Below are 20,902 nucleotides of genomic sequence, written 5' to 3' on the forward strand. Positions count from 1 at the left end.
GACCCTGTTCACAAAACACAAAAGGTTTTGTGTGAAAGAATACATTGCTCACTGGGGTTGAAAGTGCAATAAGAGACTTGTGCAATATAACCCTAGTGTGAATAAGTGCTGAAAAAAATATATTTTTTGTGGCAACTCTGAACAATAGAAGATAAGCTACAAGAAGCTTGATGATGGCTGCAAAGAATAAGACAGACATTATAAAAGAATTTATTTAGGTTTTTTTTTTTTCTCGATGATGATCTCCTGATGAAGCGAGCGAAACGTACGTCGGGCTGTCTGTGCTGGAGAGTGGTAAGGTGTCAGTGTGGTAGCTGGTGCTCACCCCCCTTCCCTTCTGTGTTTGGCTATTTTATTTCTCACTCCTGTCTATAATTTGGGCTTGTACTTATTGTTTGCTGGTCAGATTAGTGGGTATACTTTCTTCCACTATAGACACTTGTGTTTGCTCTGTGTGTTGGCCCTGCACATACAGGAGGTCATATATATATATATATATATATATATATATATATATATATATATATATATATATATATATTATATATAGATGTGCCTTACACAGGGTGTTCCCCTTTATACTGTTTATTTGTCCTTAGTCCCATATAACCCACTGACATCTATTCCCCTCTCCAGTTTTGTACTTCTGTGTATCTCATGGTGATAATTATGTAATTTATTATTGATTTAAATAAATATGTTTTATTCACATATTAGTTCTGCAATTTTTTCTTTGGTTGATAATCAAGCAATCAGATGCAGCTGTCAAAGTTGACAGCTGCATCTGATTGCTTGCTGCCCCTCATACCTTGTGGTCTAGTAGGGTGGATCGCCCCCCGGGACTTTGTCCCGGAGGAGCGATCCACACATCCTCTGCCAGACGGGGTCTGCACCGTAATGGCGCTGATCCCGACTCGGCACTGGGTTTTATTCGGCTGCAGCAGCCGAAAACAATCTAGTGCCGATCTAATTGATCTATGCTGTATAAATATATACAGCATAGATCAATTAGAGATAAGTGTGCATAAAATAAAAGTTTGAATCACCCCCCTTTTCCCATGTTATAAATAAAAATAAATAAATAAACATGTTTTGTGCGTGCGTAATTGCCCAAATTATTAATTAATCACATTCCCGATCTCAGGTGGTAAATGGCGTAAGTGTAAAAAAAAGTCCCAAAGTGGAAAATTGCGCATTTTTGCTCGTATCAAATCCAGAAAAATAGTAATAAAAAGTGATCAAAAAGTTGCATATGCGCAATCAAGGTACCGATAGAATGATCACATCATGGCGCAAAAAATGACACCTCACACAGCCCCATAGACCAAAGGATAAAAGCGTTATAAGCCTGGGAATGGAGCGATTTTAAAGAACATATTTATGTTAACAATGGTTTGAATTTTTTACAAGCCATCACATAATATAAAAGTTATACATGTTACATATCGTTGTAATCGTCTTGAGAAACATACATAACAAGTCCGTTTTACCCCAGGACGAACGGCGTAAAAACAAATACCCCCCATATAAACAAAATGCGTTTGTTTTTTTCAATTTCACCACACATTTATATTTTTTCTGGTTTTGCTGTGTTTTTTTCATTGCCTTTCATTGCAAAGTTCAATTAGTGGGCTCATGTGGGTTTCTAGGTGAAAAAATGCAACTGCTATGGCCTTTTAAGCACAAGGAGGAAAAAAACTGAAGTTTTTTGGCTCTGTCTTTAAGGGGTTAATCAAGTTTTTCACATTTTTTTTACACAGCAAATAATAACTGAGAAATGCAACTTACTATTTTTTCCTATTAGTCCAATGTCTCCAAAAATATCCTATATGTTGCTGCAGTGCGTCACCTGACTCACCACAGTCCTCAGACATGATAGCAACCTGGTGAATTTTGGGGTCACAGAGGCATGTGATACTCTGATAATTTTTAATTATAGTGGTATGAATTAAAAAAAAAAAAGAAATTTACAGCTGTTTTTCATAATATTTTTTATGTCATTTACTATACGTTACATAGGACATGTTATCTTTATTGATCAGGTTGGTATGATTACAGTGATGTCCATTTTATATAGCTTTTGTTATAGTTTCACATTTATACTTTAACATTTATACTCTTAAATGTGCCTCACCATATTATGAGAGCTGAAATATTTTTATTTTAATATTTTGAGAGCTGTAATGTTTTTATTTTTTTCACCAATGGAGTTATGTGAAGGATTTTTTTTTTCTTGCAGCATAGGCTGACGTTTTTAGTGGTACACTTCTTGGGTACATGTGACATTTTGATAGCTTTTTAAAAAGGTTTTGGGGGCGGGATTAACAAAAAATTGTTAATTTTGGTCAATTTATTTTTTCTAATTGTTAATCATGTGGGTTAATTAATGTTATGGGTTAATAGCCAGGGTCATTCTGGATGCGCCAATACCAAATACTGTATGTGTATTTTATTTATAAGGATTCATTTATAATGGGGGAATTGGCAATGTGTATATTTATTTATTTAATTATATATATTTAATTTATTAATTTAGTGATTGCACAAGGGTTTTCTTATCATCAGTTAGCCTTCTGAGCCAATGAGCAAACACATTGTACCATTAGAACACTGGAGTGATATTTGCTGGAAATGGGCCTCTATACACCTATGTAGATATTGCACCAAAAACCAGACATTTGCAGCTAGAATAGTCATTTACCACATTAGCAATGTATAGAGTGTATTTATTTAAAGTTAGGACTAGTTTAAAGTTATCTTTATTGAAAAGTACAGTGCTTTTCCTTCAAAAATAAGGACATTTCAATGTGACCCCAAACTTTTGAACGGTAGTGTACATATACACATACAGTGCACACCCATAGACAATACATACTGACATACATACTTTTTGTACACACATACGTGAATGAGGGCACACAGAATTAAATTAATCTTCTTCAGGACCTGCTCCCAGCTGCATTCTCCCCTCCTCCTGTGTCCCGACACAGGGAAGAAGCATACAGTGCAGGTGGCTGAGGCTGTTTGTGAGGATGCTCAGAGGTGAAGAGGGGCGCTTCATGTCTGCCCTGTACAGCGTCCTGCCTGCCCGTCTGTGTCAGGGGCCATAACTCCACTTCAACCTCCTCCCACTCTCCCCCAAGTGCCCCGCCCTGCTCCTGCCTAGCCTCCGGTAACCCCAGCGTTGCCTGATTAAGAACAGGCACAGCAGAGGGCGCTGGTGTGTGTAGTGTGTGCAAGAAGGCTGGCGCCCCCCCTAGCCTTGCGCCTGGGGCAGCTACCCCCTCTGCTCCTCCCTCGCTATGCCCACGCTGTGGGCAGGTATGCATGGGCTGTTTATTATTTTTACTGACACAGCAGCTATTAGTTAAACAAGGCGGTCACTACATTCTCACAGCGAAATGAAAATTTGCTATGAGAATGAAGGGCCATACACTATAATGGTACTGAATATCGGAGTGGATTATGCTCCAAACTCAGTATGTCTAGTATTAGGCTATGTTCACACTGCGTATGAGTCCGTCCGTAGTTCGTACGCCGACGTACATGTGCGGCTGAAACTACGGGCGTGGGAAAAATAGACATGCAGCTGGATGCGTACGAACCGCGAACATACGCCCACAGTACAGTTATGCTTCCCTAGCTTGTTTCGAAGCGATCTGAGGCAGGTCATTTACTTGGAAATCTTCGCCCAGCCCCGTAAACCACACAGAACCTTTTGGATCGAAAAATCAAGTTCAATTTGGCTGAAATAAGTACTCCGTACGGGACCGTATTGCAATACATGGCCGTGAGTTTCAACATTTCCGTCCTCAAACAACGGTCTTGTTCATTTTTCACGGCGCCGTATACGATCTGGCCGTAAGCTTATACTGTACGTAGTGTGCACTATGCAGCCGTATATCGTATACTTTCCAGCGTACGCATTAACCTCAAAACTACGGGCGAATATTCGCGGTTCACAAGTCGGCCGGAAACATACGCAGTGTGAACATAGCCTAAGTCTGTATTTTGGCCATTATTTTTAACCAAGAGTAGGTCCAAAACACAAAAAAATGTAAATCTTCCCATTATAATTTTCTTCTGTGTTGGTTTTGACTAAAATACTGACTAAAATACTGACCAAAATACTGACTGGAATACAAGGTATGAGCCAAGCCTAATCTATTATACTGATATTCCATAATAACTCGTTTAGTGAATCATTTGAAAATGTTTAACGACCCATGACGAACAGTTACATCATGGATGTCTGTCACCAGACGATCTTTGACGTAACTGTACGTCATGGATCTCTAAACGCGCTCCGCTTACCTTACTCCCTGCGATCCGATCAGCGATCTGCTCATTAAGTCTGCCACAGGCAGGCTCACTGAGCAGAGCGCCTATTACACTGATCAATGCTATGCCTATGTCATAGCATTGTACAGTGTATGCAATCTAATGATTGCATGTAAAAGTCCCCCAAGGGGACTTAAAGTGTGTAAAAAAAAGTTAAAATGTTTTTAAAAATACCCCAAAGCCCCTTCCCCCAATAAAAGTTAAAATCACCCTCTTTTCCCATTATATAAATAAAACACATAAAAATTATGAAATAAATAAACATATTATATACAGTAGTGTGCGTAATTGTCCGATCTATTAAAATATAACAATTGCCATCACAAACAGCGAATGGCTTAAACGAAAAGAGGGGAAAAAGTGCCAGGATTGCAGATTTTTTGTATAAATTTATAAAAAGTGATCAAAAGGTCCGATCTACACAAATATGGTATTAATAAAAACTAGAGATCATGGCACAAAAAATTACACCCAATACATCCCCGTAGGTGAAAACTAAAACCATTATAAGAGTCACAATAGGGCCATTTAATAATAATTAATTGGGGAAAAAAATAGGATTTCATAAAAAAAAGTATAACATTAGAGAATCTGTGTAAACCTGCATATGGTTGTGTTCGGACTGACCTATAGAATAATGGTATTATGTCAGTTTTACCGTATAGTGCATTACGTAGACACAGGAACCCCCCAAAAGCTACCATATTGCATTCTTTTTTCTAATTTCACCAATTTATATCTTCATAAAAAATATTTTTGGGGTTCCATCATAAATGTTATGGAAGAATGAAAGACACCATTAGGCTACGTTCACACAGAGCAAAAGGGGCGGATTACGCAAGGAAATATTTCGGCTGAAATCAACTGACGCTGAATTCCGAGCAGAATATAAGCAGAATGTAAGCAGAATCCCTGCGTATTCCGCTAGGAAAGTGTTCAGCTCGTAATCAGCTCTTGACAAATTCAGCACGGAATACTCGAGGAATCCGCGCTGACTCCGCATGCATTCAGCGCTGAAATTCAGCGAGTATTTGGCGAGTAAACTAGACTATACCAGAATATATACTAGAATCCTCCTACCCCCCTCATTTCCCCATTTCCGCGCTGATTCAGCGCGTAATTTCCGCTTGTATTCCGCGCTGAATACGCGTGTATTCCACGCTGAAACAGAAAATCAGAGCCCCATTGGTTTGTATAGGCTTCCGCTAGCGGAAGAATGAACATGTTCATTCTTCTGGCGGAAAGCGGATTAGTTCTGTGCGGAAATTCCACAGTGTGAACTGCAGAGCAGAATTTCCATTCAACACAATGGAAATTAGCTCTGCACCTATTTTAACGGCTGAAATTTAAGTGCTGATTCAGCGCAGAAATTCAGCTGCTTTTGCTCTATGTGAACGAGCCCTTACAAAGTACACCTATTCCTGAAAAAAAACAAGCCCTTATATGGCCCTGTAGATAAAAAAATGAAAGTGCTAGAGCTTTAAGAAAGGGAGGAGGAAAAACGAAAACGTGAAAAATGAAAATTGTCATGGTCCACTGGGTCATTTTGGGCTTGGTCCTCAAAGGGTTAATGATAGTCTGCAGACATTAAATTCATATACTATTGTTTTATTACTAATTAATTTTATGATATATTGCAAATTATTTTTTTCCCATAAGCATTAAGCTATATTGACGTAGGATGCTTTTACATAAGTCTTAAGCAATAATTAAAAACATAGTATGTGTGCTTTAGAAAACATACATTCACTTTGGAAATTTATATTTAAAGACAAGCAGAGATGAAAAATACAAGAAGCATTTTAGGAGCAATAAGGAGTAAGTAAGTTGTGCTGCTCGAATAATCATTGGTCTGGCATCGACACCTCCTGCAAAATTTAAGAGAGAAAATCTATAAATGTTTTTAAAAAATGTAAATCTTAAACAAAAAGTCAAGTTCACAAAATAATTATTGAATACTATTCAAAAAGTGAAAAAAAAGTATAAATTAATTTCTTAGGAAAGTACATACAAAGCATTGCTAATGTTATAAATTTCCCTAGTTGCACCATATGGAACGAGCATTCACACCTTACCTACTAAATATGTTATACAGTTCAATCAAGATTCCCGTGCAAATTGTGTTAAATCTTTAAAAATATATATGTATTTTAAAGAAATACCTAAAATAATCATAATTATCATAAAGCATTTGTAAACTTGACCTTCAATATGTGACATTTTTTAGCAATAAAAGTAAACTACAATTTTTAGTATTTAGACCCCTCCCCCACACACATGATTTTTTTTTTAAATTGTATGAGGGAATGTTTTTTTTTTTATTGGAACTGAGAATTATAATCAGGAGGTGGTACCATCCACAGATGAAAATATATTATTCTAAGTTGTAATAAGTAAACAATTGTCTGAAGATACTGAATGCATAAATTAGTTTTGTTATAATAAAACGAAGACGATTGAACCACAGAGGATCTAATGAAAAGTTACATTGAATAAATGTTCATAAAAACTTACATTAAATATTTATTAATAAATATTGCTTACCTGCAGAATTATTGCAACTACCAATTATTTTGTCATCATGAATCATATCCATCAAAATTGCTGTGAAATAGAATCATAGTATAATCTCAGCAAATCAGTTATATAACGGCATACAAGCTATATGTTCTACAAGTATATACAAATAATTTTTGAACACAACACACAAATTATTGTTAAGCACAACACGTTCAATGCAATTTATATGTGATTAATAATATAGTAATATAATGGTATAGCTTTACCTGTATCATATTCCACCTCTTCCCATGGCTTGCCAAGCACATTTCCCTCATGTTTGAACCTGCATTTATACATTTTACCCATGCCAGGTGCTTTTATTGTAATCCAGCTGTAAAGTGAATACATATTGCTGGATGCATTCTTTATAATTTCCCCTTTCTCTGATTCCAGCTGGTCATTACTGCCAGCTATGGTCCACTCCACATTGATCGCATCAGGAAAGAAATTCTGTAAGCTGCACAGTAAAGTTGCAGATCCTGTATGTTTTACAACTTCCTTAGATGTAGCTAAAATAGTCACATCTGGTTTTTTTGCTGTCTGATCTAAAAAAAAAAAAAAAAAAAAAAGTTTTGCAATAACCATTAACTAGATAAATGTTACACATTGCTCCGATTTGTGAAAATGCATTATTTTCGGCAATTATAACTATTTTATTATTTAAGATACTTGACATTTTAAAATATATACATGTCAGTGCTCAACACAATTATATACAGAGACGGTATAGCTTAATATAGGTCAGAGAAAAATATACCAGATAACATGATTATATCAGTTTTCCTGAGAAATATCTTGTTATGTTATTTAGAATTGTTTTTAGTAGAAAAGCGCTCATACTGACTGTTATTAAATGCCACTGAAGTATTAAATGTTGAAGGGGTTTACTGTAGCTCCAGGAAAGGTTTGCTTATTCCAGAGTTACAATTATAATTCTCAATAAAAAAATATAATCAGAATTGGACAGACCACTTACCACATGTGCTCTGGTTATCGGACTCTGTCTGAGCAAGGAGGGAATCCAGCTCAGGGAGTCAGACAGACCATTTACCACATGTGCTCTGGTTCTGACTCGGTCTGTCTGAGCAAGGAGGGAATCCAGCTCAGGGAGTCAGACAGACCACTTACCACATGTTCTCTGGTTATCAGACTCTGGCTGAACAAGGAGGGAATCCAGGTCAGGGAGTCTGACAGACCACTTACCACATGTGCTCTGGTTATCGGACTTGGTCTGGCTGAGCCAGGAGGGAATCCAGGTCAGGGAGTCAGGCAGACCACTTACCACATGTGCTCTGGTTATCGGACTTGGTCTGGCTGAGCCAGGAGGGAATCCAGGTCAGGGAGTCAGGCAGACCACTTACCACATGTGCTCTGGTTATCGGACTTGGTCTGGCTGAGCCAGGAGGGAATCCAGGTCAGGGAGTCAGGCAGACCACTTACCACATGTGCTCTGGTTATCGGACTTGGTCTGGCTGAGCAAGGAGGGAATCCAGCTCAGGGAGTCAGGCAGACCACTTACCACATGTGCTCTGGTTCGGACTCGGTCTGGCTAAGCAAGGAGGGAATCCAGGTCAGGGAGTCTTGACAAAACACCTTCATGGAAGTCATTTCTAAAAACTTCTATATACAGTATCTAATAAGCCAGACTTCTTTTTTATAAACTATGTGGAAGTTTTTAGAAGATATTTTTAATTGTTTAAAATAATCCATTTAACTTCTGGCGCTGAATTTCCTCTTTGGAAGATATCCATTTGTATCTGCTTATGGTTGTAACTTTTGTTGTTCCGTATGGGTAGAAAGGTTAATGTTACAATGTTAGGCTATGTTCACACAACGTCAAAAATGGAGAAAAAACATCCGATTTCGCTATTTTAAAAAACGTCCATTTTTGCCGCAATTTAACTGACAGCAATGGCAATGCATTGAAGTCAATAGGAGGACGGACGTCCAATGCACACAATGCATTGAAAAATGGACGTTTTTGCCACGGACGTCAAAATAATGAACACGAACATTATTTTTGGACCTCTTTTGCAAACAGCTGATGTTTTTTATTAGTTGTTCACACACAGTTCTTCTTTTGTCACCGTTCTTTCTCCGTTTTTACTATTGACTTCAATGGACTTTTAAATTAAGTCACACCCAAAGGGCAATTAGCAACCCCAAACTAGAATAATGTACCAACAGCGGTCATTGCAAGGGGAGGACAGAGTGCTAAAAAACTTCTGTTATTTTAGACTCAAAATAACGGACATAATTTTAAACAGAGCTGAAAAAAACGTTGTGTGAACATAGCCTAAATGTTAATATGGTCCCTTGCCCATCACTTTCCACATGCTTAGAAGGACATTTGTGTTTTTTTTTCCACAAGAGAACATTGAGATCTTAGCAACCCTTTCATTTTATCTCAGATCATGACATGTCATTGTAAAGCTTTAAACTCACTGTAAAATGTGGCCTAAAAAGTAAAACTATTTGCCATGAACATATAATATGAAACATGAAACAGCGAATTGATGGATGTCATTTTAAACTTAAAATGATGTGCACCTTTTTAAACGGAGCGGAAGAATATTTGTGTGAACATAGCCTAAAGATATTGGGTATATGACTGTTATACTGTCACAAAAATAAACTGTTTAAATGTCAGAGAGAAATGTAAAAACGTTCAATCGGTTGGGGTTTGAGTGTTAAAACCGTGACTGATGCGGAAAACAAGCCGGGAGAAGTCGCACTCAGTGCAGTCCTTTCTCAGCTCTGTGCCACAAGAGGAGATTGCTGCATAATGGAAGTCTATAGGACACATCTACTCACATAGATACAGAGCGGGAAGAGGACAGCATTTTAAATAAATGTATAATCAATAAGAAAAGGACACCAGCTTGTGTGTAGTTACCATCTTTCTTGTTTGTTTGTTTTTCTGCTTTAAAAAGATACATACCAGTCACCAAAAGTTTTGTGCCTGCTCCAAATTTCTTTATGTTGCCGTCCTTACACAGTGCTGATTTTCTTAGCAAAAACTTTTTGCTGTTAGTGTAGAATATACACACTGGTTCTCAGTTAAAACTCTTCTCTTTCAAATTTCACATTATGTTTAATGTAGTTATCGGAAATTATTTTGAGGAAACTAAATAATTCAGTAATTATAGGTTACTTAAAGAAAAGATTAATTTACTTTTCCTATTGTATTGCTAGTGGCAGCGCCCCAAGTATTACTTATCTCCATTTAAAGTGTAAATAAAAGACGTGTAGTTGTTTATGCTTGTATTGTGTTAAATTAGGTCTGGCCAGTATTAGCCAAATATAATTTAGTTATGTGTAGATGTATATGTATAATAAATTTGATCTAGCATTACCAGCACTCAGTTGAAATTTTATATTACTTTTACTGCATATTCTATATTTGTTACAGAAAATTGCATGATATAAAACCTATTTGTCAGAGTGGAGAATAGAGATCCTCTACAAAAACAGCCCAAAATATGCTATGATTTAATAAAAAAATAAAAAAAACTATTTAAAGAAGCCTTATAATAGCCTATAATAGGAAAATCTTCTTGTATCCAAATTATGTGACTACTGAAAACTGGATTACTATCTGCTTTATTGTGTTGTTGAGGAGACCACAGCAAATTTGCATGGAACGTGGGCAAAATATATACATGCTTGTTTCATTAATAATAAAATACTATAAACACTTACGTGTATAACCAGTAGTACCAATTATAGTAGTATCAAGGACAACACCTTTAATTTTTATGGTTAACATGTTAAAATTATCTATTGAAAGTACCATGTACCATTACTAGTACTATCTAGTAAAATGTGTGATTGTAGCTTATTAAATGTCAACGTTCTACCTGACATAAAAATTATATACATCAAACACAATCATGAAAAAAACACTTAATATAATACTATATACTGAAAATTGGTGCTGGCATATGTATAGAAGCATTGCCAGAATTGCTTTATTAGGCATGAAAGATTTAGTTTTTTTCTAGTTGAATATAATTTTAGTACTGCTCTACAGTTTATTATTTTTATAGGTGCAACATGCATTGAGTAATATGTTTTATTACAATAAGATATGTACTTACCTGTTATGAAGAGCTGTGTACCACTGCCAAATAGCTTGCCAAAACACTGTACAATAGTCCTTAACAAAATCTTTCATATAAGACTTTAATGCCTCACCAATAATTCCTTCTAACCTCCAAAACTTTTTATTAAAAAAAATCTGGCAGATAGCCATTCTGCTTTTTAATGCAGGTGCACTACTGAGGTTACAAATACAAGCTAAGATTTGTATTGTAGCAACGTTTCAGCGGCTTCCTGCTGCCTTTTTCAGAAATGGCTTGAAAATGGCGGCAGTGACAGGGAAAAAGGTCTGTTAGTGGCCTCTCTGCTTGTCAATCATTCCCTCTGAGCGTGCTGACAGGGAGACAGCGGTGACTAGACACGGCCAGGGAGCCACCTAGATGACTACCTGACGTCTGCAGGCGCAGAAGGTGACCGCCGGGTCACCCACAGCCGGGCTGTGCGTGCGGTCGCACAGCCCGCCAATTACACCGGCCGCACCGTCCCTTGTTGTGTGGGACTCTCCGGAGGCGCAGACATAGTGCGTAGGCGCACTGCGGCGTCCGCCGCGCACTGCGCATGCGCCGAAAAGGACCGCCGCAGCGAGGCCTCCGGAGAGTCCCACAAACCAAGGGCCAGTGCGGCCGATGTAATCGGCGGGCTGTGCGACCGCACGCACAGCCCGGCTGTGGGTGACCCGGCGGTCACCTTCTGCGCCTGCGCGCCACATGACGCTCCCGCACGCAGAAGACGGCGGGAGATGTGGACGCGCACGTCAAGGAGGCCTCAAAACGGAGCCCAAGGGGGCGGGGTCAACGGCGCTGTAATGGGCGGGGCTATGTGGCGCTTCAGGGACCAAGCCCCGCCCAGTGGCGCTAGAAGATACTCGGCAAAGGTACAATTTCAGGCAAAGCCACCTCATGAAAAAGAAAAACAATTACAGGTATGCAGAGAGCTATAGGCGGGTTACACACACCTATAAAGATTGAAAAATGATTATTGGGGGTGACAGTGTCACTTTAAGTACACAAGAGCATGACAACTGTTAAAATGCTATGCAGTGTTTATAATTATTGTAATTTAATCTATCCGCCCCTCCCTTTTCCTTTCCTTGTTTTTGTATTCCTCTCCCTCATTTTAATTTTTATTGTTTTATGTCTTTTATGAATAAAACTCTCTTTGAATATGAAAAAAATATAAATGTCTGAGTAAAATGATACCAAAATACAGCTATCATTGTAAGGAAAATATAAAATATGTGTAGAGGGAAAAAAATGATTCTATAAAGTGTGTGCACTGACATCCAATTTCCCATTGACTTCAGTAGAACGGATTATTAAAATGAAAATACAGCCATATTTTTAACCCCAAATTATGTCCATATTTGAATATATATTAAGTTAAATACAGTTATATTTTTACCTAAAAAAAGATGTTTAAAAGCTAGGTATAAAAGCTCAGAAAACTGAATTTTTTATATCGCAGGTAGATGATAGATTTGCTGATATCAGTAAATTCTTTTATTTGTGTAGTATATTGCTTAAAGTGGGCATGACAGCAGCTAAACTGCAGTTAAAATAAGTTTATGGCCAGGTAATTTTTTATTAGGATCCCAGGCAGAGCTTTTTTTTTCTTTTCTTTTTTTTAATGTCCACAGTCCTTTCCAGTGCTATCATATAAGCTTCTTCATTAATATATAAATAAGTCAGTTTCCAGGCACAGTAAGAACCTAAACTTAGGGTCCTATTCCATGGCCCAATAATCGTTTAGCGAGGGCTGTAGGGACATTGTTACCGATGTCCTTGCAGCCCTTGTTTAAACACCATACATTACCTACACATGTTGTAGGGCTTCTCCTGCCCTCCTTCTTTCTCCCGGACCCACGCGCAGCAGCATCTTCAGTGGCTTAGCTGACAGACCTCTCAGCCAATCACTGACCACGGCGGTCCCGGCCAGTGATTGGCTGAGCGGTCTGTAAGCCAAGACAGGCCGCACCGAAGATGCTGCTGGTCCTGGGACCGGAAGGCAGGAGATGCCCTGCAACATGTGTGAGTAATGTATGGTGTTTGTGAGATCATCGGTCACCCGCCGCGCATCGCTATTCCACGCAGCGATGCACGGTGGGTGCACAATGATTTTAGGTTCGAACCTAAATAAACGATCAGCCGATGTCATTGGCTGATCGTCATTTCTATTCCACGGAGTGATAATTGCCCGAAACTGCAGATTTGGCTGATTATCACTACGTAGAATAGGCCCCTTAGCCAGCTCATCTGTTCCCCTCTGCTTTCATGTCTGCTTGCATTGACAGTTGCAAACTACTGAAATAGTTTTGGCCAATAGAGAGCTTCCTGTATTAGATGTTGTTATCTGTATACAGTGGCGTAGCTACAATATAGGCAGACCTAGCTACACCCCTGCCTGTTTATGAATTCTAGCTATCAATTCACCTTCTAGCTATAGTGCTTGAAAAGGCACTATATTGTAACCCGTATTCTTCTTCTTCCAGCTTGCTTCTGTGATTAATACAGCCCGAGAGGTGAGAGGTGTGCTAAGTATTTTTGGTTTCAATCAGATTTGTCGTTTTTAAGAAATTTACATTTAAAGACCCCAAATTTCCCATAGGAAATAGTGGGCCAGCAGAAACAGCCACACAGCAGAGCACTAACAGCCAATCACAGCACATATGAAAATTTCTGAAATGTAGCAGCCAATAGAAAATTGCAGGTCTTGTCAGTCAAGGGCTGACAACATCCACTAAGTCACATGTCCACTGTTGGCCAATAGAAGATGAAGAAGATGAAAGGTCCTTAACGATTTTGTTTCACTGACATAAATACAGATTTCCACATGATTGTCATGGTTATCAATTAATTTTTCTTACTATTATAAGGCTGCTGCGGATGTTAGTATTAAAGTTGCTCTTAAAGGGCCAGGGCCAAATTAGCTCTTAAAGGGCCAGTACCAAAGTCACTCATAAAGGACCGGTACCAAAGTCGCTCTTAAAGGGAAGGTATAAAGGTAGCTCCTAAAGGGACAGGGCAAAATTAGCTCTCAAAGTTATGGTAAGTCACTGTTAAAGGAGGGCTCTTTTCAAGCACTATGGGGGAGATTTATCAAAGGGTGTAACATTTTTACTGGTGCAAACTGCCCACAACAACCAATCACAGCTCAGCTTTCAGCTCTGGTAAAATGAAAGATAAACCCTTTGATAAATCTGGGTCTATGTATTTACCTGGAAATGCTAATCTAGTTATATTATGTAACTTATCAATGGGAGGAAGCCCCCTGGTGGCCAAAACTATTATACTAGACTGCAATTGTGAATCTGAAGTAATTAGAAATGAGCGAACCTCGAGCATGCTCGAGTCGATCCGTACCCGAACTTTCGGTATTTGATTAGCGGTGGCTGCTGAAGTTGGATAAAGCCCTAAGGCTATGTGGAAAACATGGATATAGTCATTGGCTGTATCCATGTTTTCCAGACAACCTTAGAGCTTTATCCAAGTTCAGCAGCCCCAGCCAATCAAGTACCGAACGTTCGGGTTCGGATCAACTCGAACCCGAACCCGGTTCGCTCATCTCTAGATGTAATGCATCAATTCTGCAATAACATTGATGTTAGTAATGTGAGTTAAAGGGGTATTCCAGCCAGGCCTCTGTTTTGGCAATGACCAGGGAAGAAGTGGGTGAAAACAAGAACATCCTCTTGTCACCCACATTCCTCTACCTTGGTCTCCTGATGTCCCGCTTCCTGATCTTGAAACAAGACTTAAGATGTGACACGCTCAGCTATTGAAAGACATTAAAAAGCATTTCAAAAGTGGTTTCCACTGCAAATTGTAGTTGCAATCATTTAGCTGCTTTAGTGCTTTTTTTTAAGGTTGGGTTCAGTAAAGCCCAAATTTTAGGTTAACATTTGTCGAACCTGCTGAACTGAAGTTTTGAAAAGTTTGTTCATGTCTAGTTATAATCATTCTGACCTGACAAACATAGATAACCTGCCAGTTTTACTACATGGTAAATTGTGTAAAGATTTTTGTAGCATATTTTATGGGGAAAATTTGCATGTTATTACAAAGTACAATTGGTGTCACAAAAATAAGATCTCATGTAAGTCTGTAATTAAAAAGAAACGTAAGCAGTATAATCTTTTAAACACAAGGAGATAAACATAAATCTGTGAAAGCGATAATTGATTCAGTTAAGCATAAAAATATCAGCAACTGGGGGTGGCAGGAAAGCTGTAAGTGGGATACATACACTCCATTTTTCCCACTATCCCCATTTTATAATATATGGTTTAAGTTTATATTGTTATCTGTGGAAATATCTTTTATATTGCCAGAGATAACATATTCTTTTTGATACTACCACCATGGCGTAAATTTGTACTGGGAATGTACAGAGCAAAGAGCACAGAGCAGATTCTTTAATACTGTTCCACTACATTGATTAATTATTTATAAACATAGGTAAGAAGTATAACTGCCTTAAAGGACAACTCCGGCGAAATTTTTTTTTGGCTTATTTAACACACATTACAAAGTTATATAACTTTGTAATGTAGTTAAATACCCGGTCTGGCCCCCTTCCCCCACTTTCCGACCCCCGACCCCCCACCCCGGAAGTTAAAGAATGTATACATTACCTATTACGGTCGTCACGGTCCTCTTCTCCCGGGCGGCATCTGGTGACGGGTGACGTCAGAGCTGGGGGGCGGTCCGGGTCTTCTTCCTCTTCGGCGTCTTCATTGAGAGTGAATGGGAGAGAAAAGGCTGCTGGTGCACATGCGCACCAGCAGCCTTTTCATTGGCTGGAGCGCATCACATGGCTTCCAGCTTGCTCAGCCCTGATTGGCTGAGCTTGCTGGAAGCCATGTGATGCGCTCCAGCCAATGAAAAGGCTGCCAGTGCGCATGTGCACCAGCAGCCTTTTCTCTCTCATGGACCCGGAAGCAAGAGACATCGCTGGACGGCGGACGCAGGTGACGGTGAGGCGGACGGCGGGCGAATGGAGTGGCGATCGTCACCGGAGGGATGGTGAGTATGGTGTCTGTGTGTGTCTGTGTTTTTTTTTTTTTTGGGGGGGGGCGGTCCCGCCGGAGTTGTCCTTTAAGCAGTGTCTGTCCAATGCATTTGTCTGGGGAGTCCAGGAACTTATACAGCACTGTGTAAAAGTTTTAGGCAGGTGTGGAAAAATGCTGCAATGTAAGAAAGATTTCAAATATAGAAGTGTTTAGAGTCTATTTTTATCAATTCACAAAATGCAAAGAGAATAAATAGAAGAGAAATCTAAATCAAATTGATATTTTGTGTGATCACCCTTTGTGTTGAAAACAGCATCAGTTCTTCTAGGTATACTTGCACAAAGTCTGACACCCGTACCACTTCCAACTGTTTCCTGTGCCATGGAGACGCTTCCCCAGGTAGCCAGGGGATGCAAGGAAGGAGTGCTGTCAGGAGACTGGAGAATCATATTAGTCCTATCCACTCCTGACACTCCAGATCTCCCTAATCTTGTTTATTTGAGCTGGTCCATAAAGTGCCTCATCTGCTGATAGGAGGTGCTTGTGATTGGTCTTTCTAGTGACACACGGGTTTATCTGTTTATCAGGTTAAACTGTTGTATAACTGCCTTCTGCCTATGCCCCGGATATCCCTTTTGTGATTTGGTTTTGATATACAACTTCTGGATTTCTGACCTTCAGCTTGTTATTTGACTTTGTTTTGTGATTTTGTTCCTGACCCATTCTCCAGGTTTGACATGGGTAGCCTGACTTTGTTTTAGCCCTTTTCCCAATCCCTCACACTATTATAGGAAGAGACCATTGCCCAGTTGGGGACTGCCATTTATAATAGTTGTAGGCAGGGACTGTGGGAGGGCTTAGTTTTAGGGCTACACTCACTCTTTTAAAACTTTTGTATTACATAAGATGTATAAAGAGATATGCAAGTACTAAAATGCTTGTACGCTGATTACTCGACTATTTTTCGATGTCCAGTGCTCGATTCGAGTAGTGAACACCATTAAAATTAATGGGAGACTCAAGCATTTTTTTTAGGGGTTTCCTATTTGACAAAGGGGAGGGTGTCTGGTGCACCTAGAAACCTTCAAAAGTTATGGAAAAACCACAGAAATGTAAGTAGCACAGCAGAGGGAGCATGCGTGGATGCATTAAAGACTCTCAGTTACCTGAATCATGAAAAGTAGTCTTCCTAACAGGCCCTGGAATTTCAATGAGCACACAACTGAAGATTAAAAGATTTACCATTATAGTCGCCTCCACTGGACTGGTTAATCCTGCCTGCAAAACTACTACTTCCCTGGAAGGCAGAAGACACAAAAATTATCACTCCCAACTCAGTGTAGCAGTAACAATAAGCAATACACTATTCTTAAAGGGGTATTCCCCCCAAGAGCTAAAAAAATGTAATGCTCCCAAACCTAGCTGGTCTTACTCACCAAGTCCCCCTGAGTATTTTGAGATGTCTCCCATCTTTCTAGCTGCTGCCGTTCCTGAGTTACAACTTTTTTTAAAACATGGTCTATATCCAAGATAGGAAACTACATTTCCCATCATGCAATGCTTATGCCTGATGATGGTGAAGTAGCAGAGCTGAGATGGCTGTGTTGGTGTAGCAGAGCTGAGTTGGAAGTGACGGTGTAGCAGAGCTGAGTTGGGGGACAGTGTAGCAGAGCTGAGTTGGCGGGGACGCCGGTGTAGCAGAGCTGAGTTGGCGGGAACGCCGGTGTAGCAGAGTTGAGTTGGCGGGGACGCCGGTGTAGCAGAGCTGAGTTGGCGGAGACGCCGGTGTAGCAGAGCTGAGTTGGCGGGAACGCTGGTGTAGCAGAGCTGAGTTGGCGGAGACGCCAGTGTAGCAGAGCTGAGTTGGCGGGGGCGCCGGTGTAGCAGAGCTGAGTTGGCGGGAACGCTGGTGTAGCAGAGCTGAGAGCTGAGTTGGCAGAGACGCCAGTGTAGTAGAGCTGAGTTGGCGGGGACGCCGGTGTAGCAGAGCTGAGTTGGCGATGTCGGTGTAGCAGAGCTGAATTGGCGGTGATGCGGGCGATTGTGAGGGGCGGAGCTTGCCGCGGGCGATTGCGAGGGCGGAGCTATTCGCAGGCGATCGCGGGGGGCGGAGCTTGCCGCGGGCGATCGCGGGGGGGTGGTGCTTGCCGCGGGGGGGGGGGGGAGAGGCCCCGGGTGAGTACGGAGGCTATGCTAGTCGCGGGTGTGCGCGGGGGGCGGAGCTAGTCGCGGGCGATTGCGGGGGCGGAGCTATTCACAGGCGATAGCGGGGGGCGGAGCTTGCCGCGGGCGATCACGGGGGGGTGGTGCTTGCCGCGGGGGGGGGGGATGCCCCGGGTGAGTACGGAGGCTATGCTGCGGGTCAGTGAGGGATGCTACGGGTGATGGGGGGGGGGCTGTGTGCTGCGTGCTGTGGGTGCAGGGCCGGCTCCAGGTTTTTGTGGGCCCTTGGTCGAGAGAGCCTCGGCGGGCCCCTTTGAATAGCAAATTATATGGCATTATTGTTAGAGGGTCTCTAGCTCTTGATTCTGTGTAGGGGATCAGCTGTGTTATATACTTATTATCCCCCCTCCTGTTTGAGTGTGTATATATCTATCTCTCGAGCACATATATACACACACTCATACAGTAGGAGGATAATAAATATATAATACAATGCTGTATACCTACACAGAATGGAGAGATATATACACACTCATACAGAAGGATAAAAAGTATATACTACACTGCTGATTACCTTTTTCACCTCGGGGCACACCTACCAAATAAAGTTTGACAAAATAACAAAAAAAACAACAAACATAATTCGGTAACTCACAGGTGACGTCTTCTTTGATCTGATGCGATCGCTCTCCGTTTCCTCGCCATCCGGCCCAGACCACCATGATGATTTCTTCCAGCTACAATTCTTCTCTTCAGAACCTGTGAGACAAACATCTTAGGCTCCGCACATTTCCAGCAACTTCCTTCCCTTTTCCCCACCCATAGGCTCCTATACATTAGTAACTCTGCTGCTTGGTGTCATGTGCAGTAAAGTAAGAAGGTTTGTGTCCCCATGCTGTGCCCCCATATAGTAATAATGCCCTCTGTCCCCATAGTAATGCCCCCTGCTCTGCCCCATAGTAAATGACCCCTGCCCTGTCCCATAGTAGATGTCCCCTGCCCTGTCTCATAGTAGATGACTCCTACCCTGTCCCATAGTAGATGACCCCTACCCTGTCCCACAGTAGATGGCCCCTGTCCCATAGTAGATGCCCCCTCCTCGGCCCCATAGTAGATGACCCCTACCCTGTCCCATAGTAGATGACCCCTACCCTGTCCCATAGTAGATGACCCCTACCCTGTCCCATAGTAGATGGCCCCTGCCCCATAGTAGATGCCCCCTGCTCTGCCTTAACACAAAACAAAAAATCATACTCACCTAATCCAAGGGACGGTCCTCTTCTTCCTGGCTTCTCCCTTCAGGGACGGATCCGCTAGCAGGCGCGATGACGTCATCGCTCTGCGCCTGCTGAGGGGATCACGTCCTGAAGCGCTGCGGAGGAAGGCCCAGCCCAGGACGTCATTGAGGACGTCGCATCCGCCCAGCAACGCCACACCCCCCGGATGTCGCCAGCAATGTGGCCCGCCGCATCCCCCGTACTCACTGTCGTGCCGACAGTGAGTACGGGGGATGCGGCGGGCCCCATTGCTGGTGATATCCAGTGGCTCATTGCTCGGGCAAGTGCCGGGGGGCCCCTTGAGCGGCTGTGGGCCCCGGCACTTGCCCGAGTACGCCACGTGCTGACGCCGGCCCTGTGTGGGTGAGTGCTGGACGGTGCGCCGGGGAGGCTCTGGACACGGGGTGAGCTCTGGGCTGGGGGTGACCAGGTGGCTGCTGTTAGAGAGGGATGCTGTCACAGCTGCGCTGATCACTGTCTCCCTCTGTAACAGCAGCCACCCCATCAGTGTTCTCAGTCACTTCACTGTGCTGGGACTGAGGACACGTGATGCCAACACGGAGGGTGGAGGCCAGGAGCAGGGAGCGTGTCAGGTTGGACTGAGATCTGATGATTCTCTGCAATCCGTGGGGGAGAATGCAGCTGGATAACAGCAAAACTGTGCAGAATCCATAATAACTTTATATGGGAAAGATGGAAAGCTACGGGTGGGCAGCGTATTAATGCAAAAATAATTTGGGGGGGAATACCCCTTTAAGAGGCCATGGAATTTGGTGGTGACCTTCATAAAAATTGGGGGCATGACCCTGGTGTAATCCTCTTACAATTTTTGGAGAGAGTTATGTGTTACCCTATAAAAATAATTTTAATTTGAAAATTAAATTTTTATTAAACTTTAAATTGAATTTGAAATTTAAATTCCACATTTGTTAGAAGCATGACACCTGACACTATTGTTAAGGTACCATATAATTTGGTGGTGACTCCCATAAAAATTGTGCAAGAGAGCCTGGTGTGACCCTTTTTAAACTTGTTATAACCTCTGTATATAACCTCTGTATAGTGACACTGAGAGATTACTAGTCCTGAAAAGTACTTTTGGTTGTTTTATTTTTATCTTAAAATAAAAAATTTTATTTAAAATTGAATTAGAAACTGAAATTGAAAACTGAACGCTGAACTTTGACACATTGATAGACATGGTAGATGACCACATAGGTAAAGGGGTGTTTGCAAGGTGGGAGGCGCACATTAATGCATCTGGTGCACATGAAAGGTGGGAGGTACACAAAATATCACCTCCGATTCAGTGGAGCAGTAATGATAAATAATAATACAGTATTCTTAAGAGGCCATGGAATTTGTTGTTGATCCCTATAAAAATTGTCGATGAGAGCCTGGTGGTGACCCCCATAAAAAATTGTGAACAAAAGACTAGTGGAAACCCCTG

General features: G+C 41.2%; 1 protein-coding gene across 1 annotated transcript in view; it reads right to left on the reverse strand.

The window, feature by feature from the left end:
• Positions 1 to 5,998: 5,998 nt before the first annotated feature.
• The window catches only part of LOC138784183 (uncharacterized), a 29,772-nt gene continuing 14,868 nt past the window's right edge, over positions 5,999 to 20,902 (reverse strand). The window contains exons 8-11 of the mRNA XM_069959694.1: positions 9,845 to 9,930; positions 7,128 to 7,448; positions 6,886 to 6,945; positions 5,999 to 6,209 (exon numbers count right to left, since the gene is read on the reverse strand). Coding sequence (XP_069815795.1) covers positions 6,088 to 6,209; positions 6,886 to 6,945; positions 7,128 to 7,448; positions 9,845 to 9,930 — 589 coding nt within the window. The 3' untranslated portion in view covers positions 5,999 to 6,087. The remainder of the gene's footprint in view (positions 6,210 to 6,885; positions 6,946 to 7,127; positions 7,449 to 9,844; positions 9,931 to 20,902) is intronic.

The sequence above is a fragment of the Dendropsophus ebraccatus genome, chromosome 2 (genome assembly GCF_027789765.1).
Source record: "Dendropsophus ebraccatus isolate aDenEbr1 chromosome 2, aDenEbr1.pat, whole genome shotgun sequence".
Taxonomy (NCBI): domain Eukaryota; kingdom Metazoa; phylum Chordata; class Amphibia; order Anura; family Hylidae; genus Dendropsophus; species Dendropsophus ebraccatus.